Below are 20,510 nucleotides of genomic sequence, written 5' to 3'. Positions count from 1 at the left end.
ACACAGTTATTGCACAAATTCAAAACATATATATAAAACGGGTTATTTTTGAATTTGTGCAATAACTGTCAAAATATTTTTTTAAAAAAGGGTAATTTTTTGATTATAAAATGCAGATGTTTTAACATGTATGTGTGAGTGTGTTAGATAGTATTTTAATGTCTATTTAGGTACTGGTAAATGTTTACAAATGTCTCAAAAATATAAGATGTTTGAGATTTATTAACATATATATTAAAGATTTGTAAGGATATATTGCTGTAGTGGATTGTTTAAACCAAGAATTTTCTCACATGCAGTGGTGCACGTTGTAGTATTGAGAGAAAATAAAAGGGCACCTTCAGTTTTTATTACTTTTTTTTTTGTATGACACTCAGCTTGCAAGATATCAAATAAAGATCTTATGATGCTTTCACTGACTTGTGTTCACTAATAAAAAATTATTCCCAGAGAGGAATTTGTTTGTTTGTTTCTTACAGGCTTCATACAAAAAGAGTAGGCACAAATACTTCTCGAAGGTTATATTCCTTTTTACTGGCAAAAGTTTCCATTTCACTTCCCTATCCCTCCCCTTTATCTGCAGCAGTGAAAAGCCCCTAACCTCAGTTTCACATTGATCTTGCCACTTTGGCAGGTGTTTCTACATTAAGGATGTCCTTATCTTACAAGGTGTTCACACAGAAGCAGGGTTTGCAAGAACAGTGTTGAAAGCGGCGGGGGAGGAGGTAACCGTATGCACTCCCCCCCCCCCCCCCTGCCTTCTGTCAGAGGCAGATAAAGGTCTGGGATGGTGCAAGTGTTCTGTACAGAGCTCAGGAGGGGTTAACTCTAACTCTAACCTCACGCTTTCCACTGGTGCTCTGCCAAGTTAGAGGCCTGAAACCGCTCTTCTGGGCAGAAGCAGGAAGTGGTTTCAACACAGGAAAAGAAGAAGTTAGCACAGGCTGTCAGCTCTCTTTAGCAGCTGCAGGAGGTTAGTGATGCTTAAAGACATTAAAATGATAGTTTTAATTTCTAACTTGATTATTGAGATAGCAAGGCTTAAGGTCATTTCTCACATGGATGATACGAAGATCTGCAGCGGAGTGGACCTGCCCTAAAGGAAAGGAGGAGTGATTTAAGAAAGCTTGAAGATTTGGCTGCTGAGATTCAATGCCAAGAAGGGCAAAGTTATGCATCTGGGGTGAAAGACTGATGTGCACGAAGCAAGAGCGGGGATGATTTGATGACCTTCGGAGTGAGGAAACTCACTCCAAGAAGAGATTTGGGCAACGTTCTCTCAACCTAGCTTGATGGACTCTCTACCTGGGCAACAACAAGCTAGGTTGAGAGAATGTTGCCCAAATCTCTTCTTGGAGTGAGTTTCCTCACTCCGAAGGTCATCAAATCATCACAAGAGAGCACTGTTCTTTCCGTACGTCTCATGTTGAATGTGAAAGTGGCCCCCAACCCCCTACCCCCTACGCTCATACCTAATCCCCACCTCGAGTTACTAGGTGGGCCTCCCATAGGGATACAAATACCTGTCTAGGGAGTAGGATCTATAGCATGGTTCTCTCTCTCTCTCTCTGTTCAGAGAAGGTGACCAGAATGGTGTATATGATACAAATGTTCAGATAACTGAAAGGTTTTAATGATGCACGAACTTCAAACCTTTTCTGTCGGGGGGGGGGGGAACGACTCAGAACCAATGTCAGAAAATATTTCTTCTCGGAGGTTGGTGAATTCCTGAAATGCCCTTTCCTAGCGTGTAGCCAGACGGACTCAGGACCAGTGGGATATGTGTTCCCCTGCCTGCAGATGGAGACAGAATCAGATTACAAAGCTGACGTCATTCTAGATACACCCAGGAAGTGACCTAGGCCACCCTCGAGCACTCAGTATCTTTCCGTCTCCCAGCAGATGCAGACGTCTTTTCTTGGGCGAAAAGCCTTTAACTTTTAAACAGCAGGAAATACATCAAATTCATCTTTAAATTGAGAGAAGAACTCGAGCCCCGCTCTCCTGCGGTGATACCTTATGTTCCCTGTACGTACCTGGATCAGTCCAGACAGTGGGTTATGTCCCCAATCCAGCAGATGGAGTCAGCACAAGCTTCGAGGGGGCGTATCCATATCTACTACTACCCCCTCTGCAGGAGTTCAGTATCTTCTGACTCCAGCAGATGCGAGTAGGGGAATCAGGCTTCCCCTCCTTTTCCTTTTTCTTCACTTTCTTGCTTGATTATGGCTTGTTGTTGTCTTTTTCTGTGGATCAAGTTTGTATCAAGTTTGTATTAAGTTTAAAAAAAAAAAAAAAGGCAGAGTTCTTTCAACTTCTGGGGAGTGGCTTATCTTCCTTGTCTCTTCTCTGCGGCCTTGCTGTTTATTTCTCGTTGCAGCCAGGGGTAAGTTTGTTTTTCCTTTGTAGTTTTTTCCTTCACAGCTCAGCCCCCGGTGCCCGCGAAAGCCGGTGGAGCCGGCCTCTTCGCTCTTTACTCCCTCACCCGCGGCCATTTTACAGCTCCTCATGGGCTGCTGAGCCATTTAGGGAAAGATGTCTGGGGCGGGTCGTGTGGCCGGGAAGGCCCCCCCGCGGCACCCTCCTCTATTTTCGGACAGCGGGCAGTGCGGGCCGACCGGGCCCCCCCGCAGCGGCGCTTTTGTGCACGTGGCCCCCCCCCGTGGCTTTTTCTTTTCTCCTACAGCGATCCCGATGCCGCGGCCGTCCCGCTGTGCGGCCTGCGGAGACCCGGGGTCCCGGATTTCCCGGGAGGACATCTGTGCACGATGCCTTCCCGGGGGGGGAGGTACCTCACAGTCCCTGACTGATTTCTCTTTTTTTGCCCGGGCGGCGCAGGCCGGCCACTCCGCCATTTTTGGCGGGAACGGCGGCCATTTTACATTCTGAGCGCCCTGAGGCGCAGGCCACGAGGGGCAACGGATCCCTGGAGGCCACGAGGGAGAATGGATCCCTGGAGGACTCTACCAGCAGGGACAGTCTGGGGGGGTGTTCCCCCGATTTTGGTGCAGGAACCAAGCACCCAGGGCCAGGGAGCAGGAACCACGCCGCCCCCGAAGCGCACCCGAGCAGGCCGGGGTTCTCTCCGGAGTTTATCCTGCTCATGCATACCGCTTATCTGCAGGGACTGGAAGCACCTGTGGGACCCCCCCCCCCTCCTAAGATCCCTCGGATGTCGCCCTCGACGCCGGCCCCCCCCGACCCTCCGGGAGTGGGGGCCTCCCGCCTTCCTACCCGGGTCCGATCCACGCCTGCGGCAGTGGGGGCGGTGCCAGACCCAGCGGGACATGGACTTGACCTCCCGGACGGGGGACAAGGGGACGGCACGCAGGACGGGGATGATCCGCGTACCCTACGCCTCTTCCAGAGGGAAGAGCTGGACGACCTCATCCCGCAGATCATCCAAGAATTAGATTTGGACCCGCCACCAGACCCGCCTGCCCCAGTAGCTCCCGCTGTCGTCACTTCTTCAAGGAAGGGAGATCCTGTCCTGGCGGCACTCCGGCCGAGGGCTCGGGCTTTTCCCATTCATGACTCGTTTTTACAACTTCTCACCAGGGAATGGGACACCCCGGAGGCCTCCCTGAAGAGCAGCCGGGCGATGGAAAAGCTGTACCCGCTCCCCGAAGATTTTCTGGACCTCATCAAGGTCCCAAAGGTGGACTCCGCAGTGTCGGCGGTCACGAAGAGGACGACTATCCCAGTGACGGGAGGTTCGGCGTTGCAGGACACACAGGATCGTAAGTTGGAAGTTTTCCTTAAGCGGGTTTTCGAGGTCTCCGCTCTGGGTATGCGGGCGGTGATGTGCAGTTCGCTTGCCCAGCGGGCTAGTCTCCTTTGGGTGCAACAACTCCTCACGTCTCAGAACCTGCCGTCCGATGAGGCTGCCCAGGCAGATCGGCTAGAAGCCGCAGTGGCTGACGCCTCGTACGACCTTTTCGGGTCCTCGCAAGATCCATGGTTTCGGTAATGGCAGCACGACGACTACTGTGGCTACGCAATTGGGTGGCTGATACGTCCTCTAAGTCGAGTCTGGGCTCTCTTCCCTTCAGGGGCAAGTTCCTCTTCGAGGAGGATTTGGACCAGATCATCAAGTCCCTGGGGGAGAACGCTGTTCATCGGCTGCCGGAGGATAGGTTTCGACCATCCAGAGCGTTTTCTTCTTCTCGGACCAGAACCAGAGCGCAACGGCACTACAGGGGATACAGACAGGCGGGCTCCCGGTCATCCGCCCCCAGGTCTCAGCCCTGGTCGCGCTCCTTTCGCGGGCGTCGGCCCGCACGCACTACTCCCGGAACCGGGAATCCCTCTACCAAGTCTTCACAATGATGCCAGTCTCGCCCACTCCCCTGTCCCCAGGATTGGGGGCCGACTAACGTATTTCTACGCGAAGTGGGCACGGATCACCTCGGACCAGTGGGTCCTGGATACCATAAAACACGGCTACGCATTGGAATTTGTCCGCCCCCCACTGGGAAGGTTCATCTTTTCCCCCTGTGGCTCGGACCTCAAGAGAGGACGGGCCACTGTTCCATCTATTTCGTCGTACCAAAGAAGGACGGTTCCTTCCGGCCTATCCTAGACCTCAAGGAAGTCAACAAATCCCTTCGAGTCGTTCGGTTCCGCATGGAAACGCTCCGGTCAGTGATTGCGGTGGTGCATCGGGGGGAGTTCCTCGCCTCCCTGGACTTAACGGAGGCCTACCTGCACATTCCCATCCGCCCGGACCACCACCGTTTCCTTCGTTTCAAAATTCTGGACCAGCATTTTCAGTTCACGGCTCTCCCGTTCGGATTGGCGACGGCGCCGCGCACCTTCACCAAGATCATGGTAGTCGTGGCGGCAGCTCTCCGGAAGGAGGGCATCCTGGATCATCCTTATCTGGACGATTGGCTCCTCCGGGCAAAGTCATTCGATCATGGACGCTCAGCGGTGACTCGAGTAGTACGGTTTCTACATTCCCTGGGATGGGTAGTGAACTTCTCCAAGAGCACCCTCATGCCCCTGTCCCTGGCATTCTGCGGGAGCGGGAGAATCATCTGGTAGTCCTGCGATATTGGTTTCCAATGGGAGAGGAGCGCCCACTGTAAGGTCCTGAGGTGCACGAAAGCCCAAGGTACAAAGTCGATGGTGGACCCCATCACTCCCAGGAGTTGCAGGTAGTCCCAGGAGGTGGGCTCTGGTAACGCAGAGAACCGTCGTGTGTGATCCCGCAAGGACTGAGCTTTGTCCTGGCGCAGAAAAACTTTGCCCAGTAGGGTGTCGAAGGTCGCCCCCAAAAAAACCCAACGCTTGGGTTTTTTTGGGGGCGACCTTCGACACCCTACTGGGCAAAGTTTTTCTGCGCCAGGACAAAGCTCAGTCCTTGCGGGATCACACACGACGGTTCTCTGCGTTACCAGAGCCCACCTCCTGGGACTACCTGCAACTCCTGGGAGTGATGGGGTCCACCATCGACTTTGTACCTTGGGCTTTCGTGCACCTCAGGACCTTACAGTGGGCGCTCCTCTCCCATTGGAAACCAATATCGCAGGACTACCAGATGATTCTCCCGCTCCCGCAGAATGCCAGGGACAGTCTGGACTGGTGGTTGGATCCGCCGAACCTGGCCCGTGGCTTGTCCCTCGATCTGCCAAATTGGGTGGTGGTGACCACCGATGCCAGTCTAGCAGGCTGGGGTGCAGTCTGCGATCGAAGCGCCACGCAGGGGACGTGGTCCACGGTGGAGACGAAGTGGTCAATCAACCGTCTGGAAACCAGAGCGGTCCGGCTAGCTCTGCGACATTTCCTCCCGCTTCTTCGGAACCGGGAAGTCAGAATCCTATCGGACAACGCTACCACCGTGGCCTGCATCAACCGACCAGGAGGCACGCGCAGCCCGCAGGTCGCGCTCGAGGCGGCGCTGCTGATGCAATGGGTGGAGCGTCATCTCGTCCGGCTTGCGGCCTCGCACATCGCTGGTGTGGACAACGTCCAGGCGGACTTCCTCAGTCGTCAACTGCTGGACCCCGGAGAGTGGTCTCTCTCCGACAAAGCGATGCAACTTCTCGTCCATCGGTGGGGGGCCCCCCACTTGGATCTGATGGCGTCCGCTCTCAACGCCAAGGCTCCACGCTTCTTCAGTCGCCGGAGAGAGCGCGGCGCGGAGGGAGTGAATGCCCTGGTCCTCCCGTGGCCGCCACATCTTCTGCTCTACGCTTTTCCACCATGGCCCCTGGTGGGCAGGATGCTCCGCAAAATAGAAAGCCATCAGGGGGCCGTGGTTTTCGTCGCCCCAGAATGGCCCAGGCGACCCTGGTTTGTGGACCTGCTACAGCTGGTGATCGACGGGCCAATCAGGCTGGGGCACCTCCCCCAGCTCCTACATCAGGGCCCGGTATTTTTCGAGCAGGCAGAACTCTTCTGTCTTGCGGCCTGGCTTCTGAGAGGCGCCGCCTCCGGCGTCGGGACTACCCGGAGGTGGTAGTATCCATGCTATTGCGGGCACGAAAGACATCGACGTCGGCGGCCTATGTTCGAGTCTGGAAGGTGTTCGAGCTGTGGTGTACCAGCCAGGCCACGAGACCTGCTAAGGCTTCTGTACCTCAGATCCTTCAGTTTCTACAGGCGGGGGTGGAAAAAGGGCTCGCCTATAATTCACTACGGGTTCAGGTGGCCGCCCTTGGTTCGCTGTTGAGCGATGGGGGCTCTCTTCTACAGCATCCTGACATTGCTCGTTTTCTCAAGGGTGTCAAGCATATGCGTCCTCCGTTACGGGACCCTTGTCCCTCCTGGAATCTTAACCTTGTGCTTCGCTCCCTGTCGGGACCACCGTTCGAGCCGCTGCACAGTGCAACGATAAAGGATCTCACTCTCAAGACTGTTTTTCTTGTGGCCATCTGTTCCGCTCGACGCATCTCGGAGCTGCAGGCTCTGTCGTGTAGAGAGCCCTATCTCCGTTTCTCCGACTCTGGAGTTTCGCTTCGCACCGTTCCCTCCTTCCTTCCGAAGGTGGTTTCTGCATTCCATGTGAACCAGACGGTGGAGTTGCCGTCCTTCTCTTCCTCAGAGCCGAAGTCTCTCCATCTCTTGAATGTCAAGTGCACTCTGCGCCTCTATCTGGAGGCTACAAATGAGTTCCGGACCTCTGACCGTCTCTTCGTACTCTGGGCCGGTCCTAAAAAGGGGTCTCAGGCCTCGAAGACTACCATTGCCAGATGGCTGGAGGCCGGCATTGCTGCTTCCTACATTGGGGTGGGTCGGACTCCCCCACCCGGAATCGTAGCGCATTCTACACGTTCTCAGGCGGCTTCCTGGGCGGAGGTTCGCTCGGTATCCTCGCAGGAAATTTGTAGGGCAGCCACCTGGAAATCGTTACACACGTTCTCGAGGCACTATCGTCTGCACCTCGCCTCTTCGGTCTCTGGACACTTTGGCGAGCAGGTTCTCCGAGCAGGCCTCGCAGGACCCCACCCGATTTAGGGAAGCTTGGGTACATCCCACTGTCTGGACTGATCCAGGTACGTACAGGGAAAAGAAAATTATTACTTACCTGCTAATTTTCGTTCCTGTAGTACCATGGATCAGTCCAGACGCCCATCGCGTTTTGGGTTCTTGATCCTGCTCAGCTCTGCGCTACTTCTTGCTCGCAGTGTTCTGTGTCTTCACAGTCGTTTCTTTTCGCTGTTTTTCACAGCTCCCTACAAGTTGGTAGGATGTTTGCAGTTACTTGTTGCGGTTACAATTGTTTTCATTATCTGTTTCCACAAACTTGATCCTTCGGGGGTTTCTACTCGGGCTTTGATATACTCGATACTGAACTCCTGCAGAGGGGGTAGTGGTATATATGGATACGCCCCCTCAAAGCTTGTGCTGACTCCATCTGCTGGATTGGGGACATAACCCACTGTCTGGACTGATCCATGGTACTACAGGAACGAAAATTAGCAGGTAAGTAATAATTTTCTTGTCTTTCCCCCAGTTAAGATTTCCTGAGGTGATTTCTGAGATCCCTCAGAGGTGCACCTTGGCCCGGTAGCCGCTTTTCGGCGTGGGTTTAGCTGCTCAGCAGCTGAAAGGCTACTGGTACAGAAGTGCTGAGCATGGCGGTGAAGGCAGTCGCCTCTCTCCCAGTCCTAGGAGGCCGGCCCTGTACTCAGCCGGTAAGTGCTGAGCCCAGGCAAGTCAAAGGATAGTGATTCCTGCCGGCTCCTCCCTCAGCGTGTCGCACCGAAGCCGCTCCCTCCCCGCGGGATCGAGGGAAGCGTTGTACCGGCGGGTTGAGCAGCCTCCTCGTGGGCTAGGCCCCGTCTCAGTCTGGGTCGGATCGACCGCGTGATTATCACGGCAGCCGCCAAGATATCTAGACCCTGTGCACCTCCCTTCTGGTGCATGCAGTTCGTAGGATCGTTGTGCAAAAGGTTGTGCACATAAAAAGTTATGCACACACGCATTACGCATTCCCCCAGTCACTCCCCACCCTCTCTCAATCCCATCCCTCACTCTCACCCCCTCCAATCCCCTCTCAGCTCATCCACAACCCCTTCCTTCTCCCTCAGCCCTCCTCACTCTCTTTTTCTCTTCTCCACAACTTCTTATCCTTCCCACTTACTCATATCCCTCTGTCTCCCTCCCCTCATTCTCACCTCCCCCTCCCTCCCATTCCTCACTCATCCCCTCCAATCCCCTCTCAGCTCATCCACAACCCCTTCCCTATCCCTCAGCCCTCCTCACTCTCTCTTTTTCTCTTCTCCACAACTTCTTACCCTTCCCACTTACTCACATCCCTCTGTCCCCATTCCCCTCAGTCACTCCCCCCTTTCCCCCCAGTCACTCCTCCCTTTCCCTCAGTCAATCTAGGACGGCGCAGATGGAAGATCTCCGGGGGTCCCTCACTCGCGTGCTCCTCGCCACCGCCGCTGCTGCTTCTCCCAGCGCCATGTTTTCTAGCAGGTCACGCTCCGCTCTGACCGATGTGCTCGCCCGCACATGCGTGGTAGAGCTACTCTCTACTGCGCATTTGCGGGCCGTCGGTCAGAGCCCATTTATAAGGTAGGTTCTGGATTGTACTGGCAGAGCTATCAAAGAGGGGGGAGATGTGGTCAAATTTCCTTGTCCCTAATAAAAGCCTTGCGGAGGCATTTTGTAGTAACTGTAGTGGTTTTTAAAGTCCTGAGGATAGGCCTAATAGTAGTGATTTGCAGTAATCTATGTTTGAGAATATCAGTGTTTGTAAAACAGAGCGGAAGTCCTGGAATGCTAGAAGAGTTTTCAACCGATGTAATATTCGCAGCTTGGAGTATCCTGTTTTAATTAATTTGTTTATGTGCTTTTTCACTGTGATGTTCTCATAGATCTGTATTCACCTTTGGGACCCTCTTGAGTGTAAGAAGGGAGATCAGTAATCCTACAAAGTGAGAATCTGTGTCCCAGGTTGTGTGCAACTGGTTTCAGTGGATAAAATCCTGTTTTGTGACGGAGTTATGTGACTGTGAATTATATATATATGCAGAAATCTCTCCCCTGCCCTGCTGAGCCCCAGCACTGGAAGGTCTTCTGACGGACGTGATGCAGAAAGTGCTGAATGTGGTTTTTTTATTGCAGTTAATTTATACATTAAGCAATACCGCTCCAACCGTTCTTTCACATCCTCTAATGTAGGGATTTCAGGCATTTTCCAAACATACTCTTGGTATGGGGGGAGTGTATGTTCTGTTCTACCTGATAATCTTATTGCCATGTGAAAGCTATTGTTATGTGCTACTTATCTGAGTTGGCAAATAAAAACTACAATTAAAAAAAAAAGTGCTGAATGTGGAAGGGTTTGTGTTTCAGGACCCAGTAACCTTTGAGGACATCGCTGTCCATTTCTCCCAGGAGGAGTGGGAGGGTTTAGATGAAGGGCAGAAGGAGCTTCATAAGGAGGTGATGAAGGAGAATTATCAAGCCCTGTGTTCACTGGGTAAGGGATAATTTTTACATTTTTTTTATCTAAAGACCTGGAACATGATGAAAAAAACGTTTCTGAGTGCGAGTGACTTCTGGTGCGATTTGGTGAGAGAGTGAGTGAGTGCTGCAGTGTTCACTTTGCACCCTGTGAGCTGTGCACATACTGGGAGGGAAGTTATCAATGTTGGTGATCAGTTGGTGGAAGTGAGAATGGAAATGACCTAGGCAGAAGGGAATCAGCAGTAGAGGTTGGGGGAGTGAGGGCGTAAGGGAATGCGTGAGCTTTGTATGTGTACGAGACTGATGAATGAGCTGATTAGTACTGGGTTAGCGTACAGGAGATGCGAGTCGATTAGCACTGGGGGTGAGTATATGCGTGACAGAGGCTTAGTGATCAATTGAGAGGGGAAGTGAGAGTTGGGAACCAGTGTCTAAACTCCCTAATACTCGATCGGTGCTCATTGAACCCTCCCAATCCTAAAAAAAAAAATAAATTTCTTTCTTCTTGGTTCTGGATGCACCCTCTCCAGTCCTAAATTACACCTCAGCGTTCCCCCTAAGTCTCAGATGCCTCTCTCCTTCCCCTATTTCTGATTCTCTTCTTTTTTTCCCCATCCTCTCTTTCCCTTATTTCTGGATAGTCCACCTCTCTCTTTTTAACATTTCAAATCACCCTCCTCTTTATCCCCATTTCACTTCTCCACCTTCCCTGACATCCTCCTCCCTCAGCCGTCAGCTCCCCTTACCACCCTGGATCCTTTCTAACTTCACTGCACCTGTCAGTTAGGTCCCCTCCTCCTCCTCCGCCAATCCCACAAAAGAACAAATGATCTAGGCATATATGAATATTCAGAAAATGGCTTTGCTTTATAGAGTAAATGAAATTGACATTTGATATTTAAACCACCGTGTATGAAATTTTGGAAATGTCACACACAATTTCTGCAACTGTTTCATGGAATTTTCCAAATTTTAATGCAGAATCTTCCCCTGAGCTATTGCAGCAAACTGGATGTCACAGGGCTGTGTCAGTGGGCAGCTCTCTTTCCTTATCTGACCAGACCAGATCTGACACATGGATTATACTCCTCCTTCCAGTAGATGGAGACAGAGAACAAATATTTGTACTGGCGCCTTCCTCATTATAGTCTGGTGCCAGAGGGGAAAGCCTCCAGTAGTTCTTTGTCTCCAGCAGATGGTGGATGCCTGGCGAGGGTCTGCAGGATCTACTACAGGATTCTGCCGAAGCTGCCTGAGTAGATAGATTTAACCAGCAATCACCAGGCCCGAGCCTCAGGAAATGGATGATGGTCAGGCTGATTGAGCTTCCTTATCTGGGGGAAGTCTGGATCCAGAGATATCGGGTATTTCCCAAACTACTGGGTGACAAGAAGTCTCTTACATGAAATAAAAAAAAGAGACCTCCAGATCCTGCTGTTAACACAGCCGGCTTGATTAAGGGAACAAAAGGGAGAGAAAAGCAGGAGCTTGAGACTGTGGTGAGATGCACAGAATGTGCTAAGGCTGTGGCACAAACTCCGCCACCCTCCACAGTGCTTTATGGCCAAGAGAGGAAGCAAGAATGTGGATGCTAAGAGGCCCACTAACAGCACAGCATGGCAGCGGAGAAGGATTTAGGGTTTATCCACCCCTAGGCACTTGTGGTGCTGTCCCACCTTCCCTCTCCTAGTCAAGGGGACAACAGAGCTACATCTGCTCCATTCTGACCTCCTCCCTTCATGTCTCTGAATGATGGGGGGAGAGAGAGGGTTTCAATCAAGAATGACTTTTCTTTGCTCCCTGCTGTGAGCCTCATTCCTCTCCTCCTGTGCCTTCTAGCCTCACCCGCTCCCTTCTTGTTCCCTGCTGAATGAGATTCAGCATAGCTGTGAGGCAGCAAATCTTCAGCTCACCTGCTGCCTCTCTCCCCGCACCCCCCCACCACCTAGAGTTTTGCTGCCCCAGGCACAGGCCTTGTGGGCCTATTGACAAACCCAGGCCTTTCTGACGGCTGCCTTTTTGTTTTGGCTTGCAATGGGGGACTCCCACCCACCGAGCAGACAGCAAGGGTTAAAAGCGGCCGGGCACCCCTAGATAAGAGGAAGGAGTCTGCAGCTATGAAGTGGAGCGGTGCACTGGACAAGTAGACGAGCAGTCGAAGCTCCGAATACTGGCAGCAGCAGCCTCAAGTCAGGCACAGATGTTGCTGGAAAAAACGGTGAAGGCTCAGACTCTGTGGCTTCTCAGCGAGCTCAAGAAACCTCCAGGAGAATAGAGAGAGTTAAGAGCATTTTCTAGAATTTATAATGTTCATACTAAAAGCCTGTTGTGAGATGAAGGGGCTTGCATGCACAGGAACAGCTGGGGCAAAGGGGAATCTTTCACCTCTTTGAACCCCGGGGGATCTGGATCCTCTCGTGAAGAGGCCCTGTTTGGCGCTAGGGAGAGATCGCTCAGACCGGCACAGTTGCTGGTGTCACTCAGAGTCCATATTGAGTATTTGGAAGATGACAGGGGAGGATCTGGAATATCCGAAGGAAGGAGAACTGAACTTGTCCTGAAGGAAGGAAGTGGCAATAAGTTTGCGCCGGAAGGAGAAACTAGCAGCACCTATTGACAAGGTAATGCAATCCCTTCTGCTAACTGAGGGCCCAGGAAAAGTAATTGAAGTCCAGTGGGAATCATGAAGCCTGTGAAAGCCTTTTCCGCTGCAAGCCGCCATTTGGGATATGATTACAACGGAGTTGAGGGTACCGGTTGTGACCCCAAGGACTAGAAGATCTATGAATATGCTATGTCCAAATATAGCAGGAGGCAAAGGATCAGCTATTCCATATACCTAAGTAGATGCCCCAGTAGCAGCAGTGATGCCCAAGATGACCATCCCAGTTGAGGGAGGCTCAGTGCTAATGGATCCTCAGGACTGAAAGATGTAAACTTTGCTAAAAAAACAAAAACTCTTTTGTGTTAGGAAGCCTAGATGCAGGAGTCAGTTTAGGGTGGCTTTGTGGCCTGGGCTATGATTCACAGCAACAGCAAATTTCAGCAGGCAACGACCCAAAGTAGTCCATCTAGTCTGCCCAACAATGCAAACCCCCATGATGCAGGTGTAGCCTCCATCCCCTGTTTTGTTTAAAATGAAGGCAGAGGAAGACCTAGCGTATTCTTAAAGAATTTTGAAAGAACTGCCTGCCTGATGGGTTGTCCAGAAAGCTAATAGGACCACACGTCAAATCTAGTGACTGGCAAGAGCCAAGCGGCCAGTCCTGATTGGACAGCCAACTATTCTGCGGTCAAAACAGCCATCCTGGAAAGAGAGGGTTATATGATGGAGACTTATGGCAGCAGTGCTGAAGGAGTATTTTGTAGCCTGTGGAAACTGCACAAAGTCTTTTCCATCGACTGAAAGATGCTGGTTGGAAACACGGGGGATCAGCACCAATACCCCACTTGCCTGATGACTATGGCAGGGCAAACCAACATAGACGTGGGAGTGGTCCTGGGGTGCAATTATCTCCACTTGAAGACAAAGGAGAGGGACATACTAAGGCGAAGGAAGAGCATTGGTCAGTCTTGGAACCGTAACTGAATCCCCAGGATGGGGAAATCCAAGAGGATTAGAGAGCCACAGCATAGGGAAGGGAAAGAAGAGAGGAATGGGGATTTTCTTAAAGAGTGCACCCCTAGTAAGGGCCAGCACTCAGCCTAAGATGTTTGAGCTAAGGGGGGAGGGTATGTGAAGGCGTATACAGGAGAAAACCCCAGAACACTTTAAAGCAGGGGTCAGGAACCTTTTTGGCTGAGAGAGCCATAAACGCCACATATTTTAAAATGTAATTCCATGAGAGCCATACAATATGTTTAAAACTAAATACAAGTAAATGTGTGCATTTTATGTAAGATCACACTTTTAAAGTACAATAAGTCTCTGAAAATATTACACCAGGCCTTAAGACACCAATACATCTCCTATTAGGAAAACGGACCAAGTCAGGCTGCTATAGAGTCCTACACAGAAACTACACGCCAGCAGAAAACCTCACCTGAATCACGTGCTGTCCCTCACCTAACATAGAATAAAGAGACCAAAACGCATAACAAGAAGCATGCAGACAAAAACTGAATTGGAAACTGCCACAAGCCAGAGTCTCTGTATGCAGTGTAACAAAGGAAAAAAGAAACATCACACATCCTTATAAAACAAATCAAGAAATATAAAATCATCAGCAGTAAAACTGTACTAACAAAAAGAACATATTTCGAAACAGCTGATGAGTGGAATATCCAATAATTAAAAACTCATATAAAACATTTCCAGATACCAACAAAATATTTCAAAATAGCAGACACAAAGATCCAGTAATGAAAAATAATAAGGATACAAAAATTTTTTTGCTCTGCATACCTGGGAACGTTTGATATCCAGGTGTCCTGAGATTGTTCTGAATTAGCAGGAGGTGGGGTGGTTTGCTTGGAACTTTCTCCTCTCTCAGTCACATACCAGCGCTCTCTCTCACACTGGCTCTCAATGACACACCTATACACACATGCTCTCAGTCACTCACATATACAAATGTTTTTTCTCTCTCACTTATATAGGCTCTTAATTACACATTTACACACATGCTGTCTATCTTTTCACGCTTACACACACACAGGCTTTCAATCACATAAATACATGCTGTCTTTTTCTCTCACACACAGACTCTCATTCACATGCTTACAAACATGTCCTCTCTTTCTCTCATTTACACACAGGCTCTCAATCACATACTCACATGCTCCCTCACCTAAATCAGCTCTCAATCACACACATACACACATGGTCTCTCTCTCTCATTTAAACACAGGCTCTCAATCACATACTCACATGCTCCCTCACCTAAATCAGCTCTCAATCACACAGACACACATGGTCTCTCTCTCTCATTTAAACACAGGCTCTCAATCACATACTCACATGCTCCATCACCTAAACCAGCTGTCAATCAGACACAGACACACATGATCTCTCTCTTACTTATACACACAGGCTCTTAATCATACATACACATGATCTCTCTCACACACAAAGGATCTCAATCATACACACATACTCTTTCAAACAAACAGGTTTTCAATTACAAACTTACACATACAGGTTCCCAATGGTAAACTTACATTCATGCTCTCTCTCTCACAGGCAGGATCTCAATCACAGACATACTCTCTTTCACATATACAGGCTCTCAATCATTCACATACATGCAATCTCTCACTCACACACACAGGATCTCAAACACACATACTTACTTGCTCGCTCATTCATTCACTCTCTCTCTCCCCCTTCCCCCCCCCCCCCGGGAACTCGCGGCAGCAGCAGCCACCTCCCAACGCTAACCTCCTTCATTTTCAGCCCTCGCGGAGGCGAAGGCGGAGTCCCATCGGCCGCGGTTGAAGATTTTCATTTTCCTCCGAGCCGCGCTGCAGTCTTCTTCCCGTCGGACACTAGCGTGAGCACCGTGCTCTCTTCTTCCCGCGGCCCGGAAGAGGAAGTGGAGAGCATCGGGTGCCTGCGCGGGAAGACCCGCGCAGGCACCCGATGACTCCAGCACTGGCACCCGGCTGACACCCGATGACTCCCGCGCAGGCACCCGGATGACTCCAGTCGGCGTGCTCTCTTCTCCTCCCCCCCGCGGCCCGGAAGAGGAAGTGGTGAGCATCGGGTGCCTGCGCGGAAGAAGAGACCACGCTAGTGTGGTCTCTTCTTCCCGCGCAGGCACCCGATGCTCTCCACTTCCTCTTCCGGGCCGCGGGGGGGGAGAAGAGAGCACGCCGGTGCCGCTGACTCCAGCTGTCCTGCCGCGTTCCGCCCGGGCTGACAGCATTTTAAGCCCGGGCGGCGGAGGACCGGGGAGCAGCTGGGTCAGCGGGGAACCGCGAAGTATGGCGACACTTGTCTGCGAGCCAGATGCAGCCCTCAAAAGAGCCATATCTGGCTCGCGAGCCATGGGTTCCCGACCCCTGCTTTAAAGGATCGGATTCAGAGTTGAATTGTGAGTTGTATTTCTGCTTTTGTTTTGTTGTTTGTCATTAAATAAATACTTTTATGAGCGATTTGCCAGAGTACATCCTTTTCTTTGGCTATCCCAAAGAGCGCTCAAGTTGCCACAGTGGGGGAGAGAGACATAGGGAGGGGAATGGATAGTGATAATGTGTGAGAACCATGAAGGGAATGTGAGAGAGGTTAGAGGGGTGACACTGGTACAAGAGAGCAGGGGCTGGTTGGTAGTAGAAGTAATGAGAGAGAGGTAAAGAAGGAAGAGGGAGAGAATGAGACCTGGGAGTAAAGGGAGTGAGAACATAGAGGGGGAGTGGGAGAAAGAAGGGTAGAAAAGTATGTGTGAAGAGGAGGAAGTGACGTCACTCGTCATACGAGCAGCTTAAGCCAGTGCTCTCTGCACCGATCGGGTTTAATAACTGCCAAAAACCTGCAAAAGAGCTCCAAATCTTTGCCGACGGTTTTTCTGAACATTCCCGGACTTCATTACGGATGTCGGCGAAGAGAAAAACGTCCGATTTAAGGAAATATTCTTATTCCAAAGGCAGAGAGGATATCGACGAAACTCGATCCAAAATGGCGACCGCAGAGGCAATTGCTGAAATGGAAGAAGATGCAATGGGATCAGGCAACACCAGCAGTGCTTACCCTACCCGCGAAGAGATGCGAGGCTGGTTTGTGGAACTACAACAAGACCTTAAAAATTATAAGACTGAGATGTATGCACTGATCGAGGAGATAAGGGAGGACACAGCGGAGAAAGGGCGCAGGACGGACGCGATAGAAATGCGCCTCGACGAGTAAGATGAGAGTTGAAGTGAGCTGAAAAAAGATCATGATGCCCTGTAAGAAACATGTCAAGCGCTCTCTGATAAACTAGAAGATATTGAAAACCGTAGTCGTCGATGCAGTCTTTGCAAGGAGGTTGTTGGTAAAATTTCTAACTTCCTTCTCGCTGGCGGAGAGCTAAATACCGAACAAGAGGTTCAAAATATCCACATTGAGAGGGCCCATAACACTCGAACCCAAGATGGCAAATGGGCCTTGTGACATTGTTGTATGTTACCACTCCTACACCCAAAAAGAACACATTTTCAATGCTGCCCAGAAACGCCGTTCCTGGACGTGGGAAGGCCACAAGCTGTCTATCTTTGCTGACCTCTCCGCTGCAACCTTGCGGAAACACCAAGAATTCAGATGTGTTACAGCTAAATTATCTGCAGCCAATATCCGGTATCGTTGGCTTTTCCTGGTGGTCTGGCATTTACACTACAAGGAGTAACAGATCACATCACATCCCCAGCTGAGGCGATAGCTCCCCTGCATGGCGCAGGTATACCACTCGAGATCCCCCTGTCGGATCGAGCCACAACAAACAATAGCAAACCGAAAATGTCCCAACCTAGATGGCAACGAGCTGAGAAGGAGACTACAAAGAAATTCGCTTGGCACCAATACGGACAACGATCCAGCCTGAACATCAGGCTGGTTATTGGTTTTTTACCTTGAGGTGTATAGTGCGATCAGCATACGGTGGATGACAGTTGGTTGGGCCACCTTATTTTGTTTATTGTGCTTATTTCGGTCATTGAGCATGTATAACAAAGAGCTCTAAGTTGATAATACTGTTATATTTTTGGCTTTACTATTATATATGTTAATGTTACCCGATGGGGGAGTGAGGTGCATCTTCCTCCACACACATTCGGGATTGTGATATGATATCCCGGGATATAGGGGGGAAGATTTGGGGGGAGGGGGGGTTAATCAGGGAAGCATCTTGGGCATTCATAGGAATCTAAATATTATGCAAGGGGACATCAGCGATGCTGCTCTTATCTACTGCCTGATATATACGCTAACTTTGGCTGTATTGGCATTAGCTACTCAGAGGGGAGCAAGTCTTCCGTAATTAGGGCAACGTGTAAATTCTTGTCCATTAATATTAAAGGCCTTAATACTCCTCGAAAGCGAAGCCTACTATATTTAAAGAGATTGAGAGGCTGGGAGCGGATATATTTCTTCAAGAAACTCACCTTTGGGAAAAGGTACCAGGGGCTCATGAACTCTGCTAAATTTCCCCACCAATTCTGGGCAGCAGCAACCTCCTTGGCTAAGTATGTGGGGGTGGGAATCTTGATCCACAAGGATATTCACTTTGAATTGCAAAGTACTTATTCTGAACCTAATGGCAGATTCTTAGTGGTTATATTGTAAAATGGCTCCTCACCTCAATGTTAATAACTCAAATAAAGTACTCTAATCACTTGAGGTACACTGCAAAAATAGCAGAATGTAACATCATTTATACCCTTATCCACAAATTTATTAAAGAAAACACCGACAGAGAGTGGTATCAGACTCTTATATGGTGTATCCAATCTCATGGGCTCTTGCCCTCTACAGGGCTGCAACCCCTCTCTTGTTTCAAACACCAGTTGTTCTCACCTCATTTACCAACTCTCCGAAGGTGAAATTTTCATTTTATCTTTTTTATAAGTGCAAAAAATGCCTCTCTTACTTCACCAGTGCCCTTATTTATTAAAAACTATAATCTAATCTCCCATTTATCCCTTAAAAAATCATGTTTAGCGTAATTTAGCTCATTGAGCTATACTATGTTTCTACTTATCTTTATGCTATGATCCGCCCGACATTGGCAATGTTTCGGCGCGCCCAGCGCCTGCTTCAGGGGCTATTGATCGTTCTTAAACTTTTCTACAAAGAAAACAGAGTTATAATAACCACTTAGTTTCCTAAAAATCTTTTCACTGCTTATGCAACAGTACTTACAATTCAGCGTGTTCAAGCTCTTTCAGCTCTTTCAGCTTTCTCCTTGTTCAAAAATGGCGCCTAAACGCCTTCATTCACCCTCTACCGGAAGTCAGCTGTTTTATATTCAATTCCTTCAAGCTATAAATAAACTGACCAATCGACTTCCTTGTTTAGACCCATGGGGGCAATGGTATTCAATTTAAAGATCCAGCGTTGTTCACGCTGGAGTAAACAGAGATTTAAATCTCCTCCTCGCTCATTTTGCTCAACGCTTTCCAGGACCGTACTATTCAAACTGTCAAAACTGTGCGATTTGTCCACGCAATGTTGCACCAATGGTGCCTCCATCCGACCACGTTTCAAAGCACTCTTATGTTCAATTAAACGCGTTTTCAACAATCTTGTAGTTTTCCCTACATATATGAGTCCACATGGACACCAGATCGCGTATACCACGTTTTTTGAAATGCAAGATGTTGATTTAAATGGTTTAAATTTTTGCAATTTGCTGAGAGGAATGTCTGTATTGGGATGGGCCAATGGACACATCGCACAGTTCCCACAAGGGAAATGTCCCTTTACCTCTTCAGACCTCTCTACTGCTGTCTGAAAATGTGAATTTACCACCTGATCTTTTATACTTAAACCTCTTTTATATGCAATTAGAGGCTGTGCCTCAAAAACTGGATGTACTTGTAGTACATTCCAGTGACGCCGAATACTTCGCGTCACCTCATTTACCTTCAATGAGTATGGTAATATACATGTCAACCTGTTGGTTATCCCCTTTTGCCTTGGTTGTAATAGTTGCTCCCTATGATTCCAACGGGCTCTTTTACACGCTTTCCGTATCACAGATAAGGGATAACCCCTATCTGCAAACCTAAGGCTCATCTCCCTTGCTTTTATTTTATACTCTTGAGTTGTAGAACACAACTTCCTGAGCCTTAAGAATTGGCCAAAAGGTATACTGTTCCGTAAAGGTAAAGGATGACAACTTGAGTATTCCAGAATGGTATTACGATCGGTGGGTTTCTGAAAAATTGTAAACGAAAATTTATTAACCTCCAAAGATATCTGGATATCTAAAAAGGAAACAGAAACTTTATCAAAAATGTACGTAAACTGTAGAGCTTGTTCACACGAGTTTAACCAAATCATAAATTCTTTGAAAAGGATCTCAGACCCATGCCACACGATAAAAATGTCGTCAATGAAACGGCGCCACACTAGGATATTCTTTTTATACGGAGAAATTGCTAGCCATTGGGATTCAAAATGTCCCACGTACAGGTTTGCAACGCTGGGGGCCATTGTGGCCCCCATAGCTGTACCCCCCACCTGCTGATAATAAGTGTGATCGAAAAGAAAAAAATTTTTTTTCAATGCCAAACTGGCTAGTTCCACAATAAAAGCTGCTGGTGGGCGGGTTAAAGATGTTTGTGATGTCAAACTTGTTTGCAATACCGCTAACGCCGCTTCCTGGGGTATGTTCGTGTAAAGAGACACAATGTCTATTGTCGCCAAAGAAGCTTCTTCCCAAGGGATTTCCAAAGTCTCCAAAAACTGTATTAAATCTCCCGAATCTCTTACATATGATGCCAATAGAGGTACAAGTGGTCTCAAAAAAGTGTCAACATACTGGGAGAGTGGTTCCAGTAACGAACCCCGCGAAGAAATAATTGGGCGCCCCGGTGGCTGCTCAAGATTTTTGTGAATTTTAGGAAGGTGATAAAAGGTTGGTACCTTAGGATGATCTACTTTTAAA

General features: G+C 49.3%; 1 protein-coding gene across 1 annotated transcript in view; it reads left to right on the top strand.

The window, feature by feature from the left end:
* The window catches only part of LOC115083855 (zinc finger protein 11-like), a 54,430-nt gene that overhangs the window by 8,164 nt on the left and 25,756 nt on the right, over positions 1-20,510 (top strand). Inside the window, exon 2 of the mRNA XM_029587892.1 lies at positions 9,814-9,940. Coding sequence (XP_029443752.1) covers positions 9,814-9,940 — 127 coding nt within the window. The remainder of the gene's footprint in view (positions 1-9,813; positions 9,941-20,510) is intronic.

Source organism: Rhinatrema bivittatum, chromosome 2, assembly GCF_901001135.1.
Source record: "Rhinatrema bivittatum chromosome 2, aRhiBiv1.1, whole genome shotgun sequence".
NCBI classification, from domain to species: domain Eukaryota; kingdom Metazoa; phylum Chordata; class Amphibia; order Gymnophiona; family Rhinatrematidae; genus Rhinatrema; species Rhinatrema bivittatum.
The sequence above is the reverse complement of the archived record's forward strand: the minus strand, read 5'-3'. Positions and strand labels throughout refer to the sequence as shown.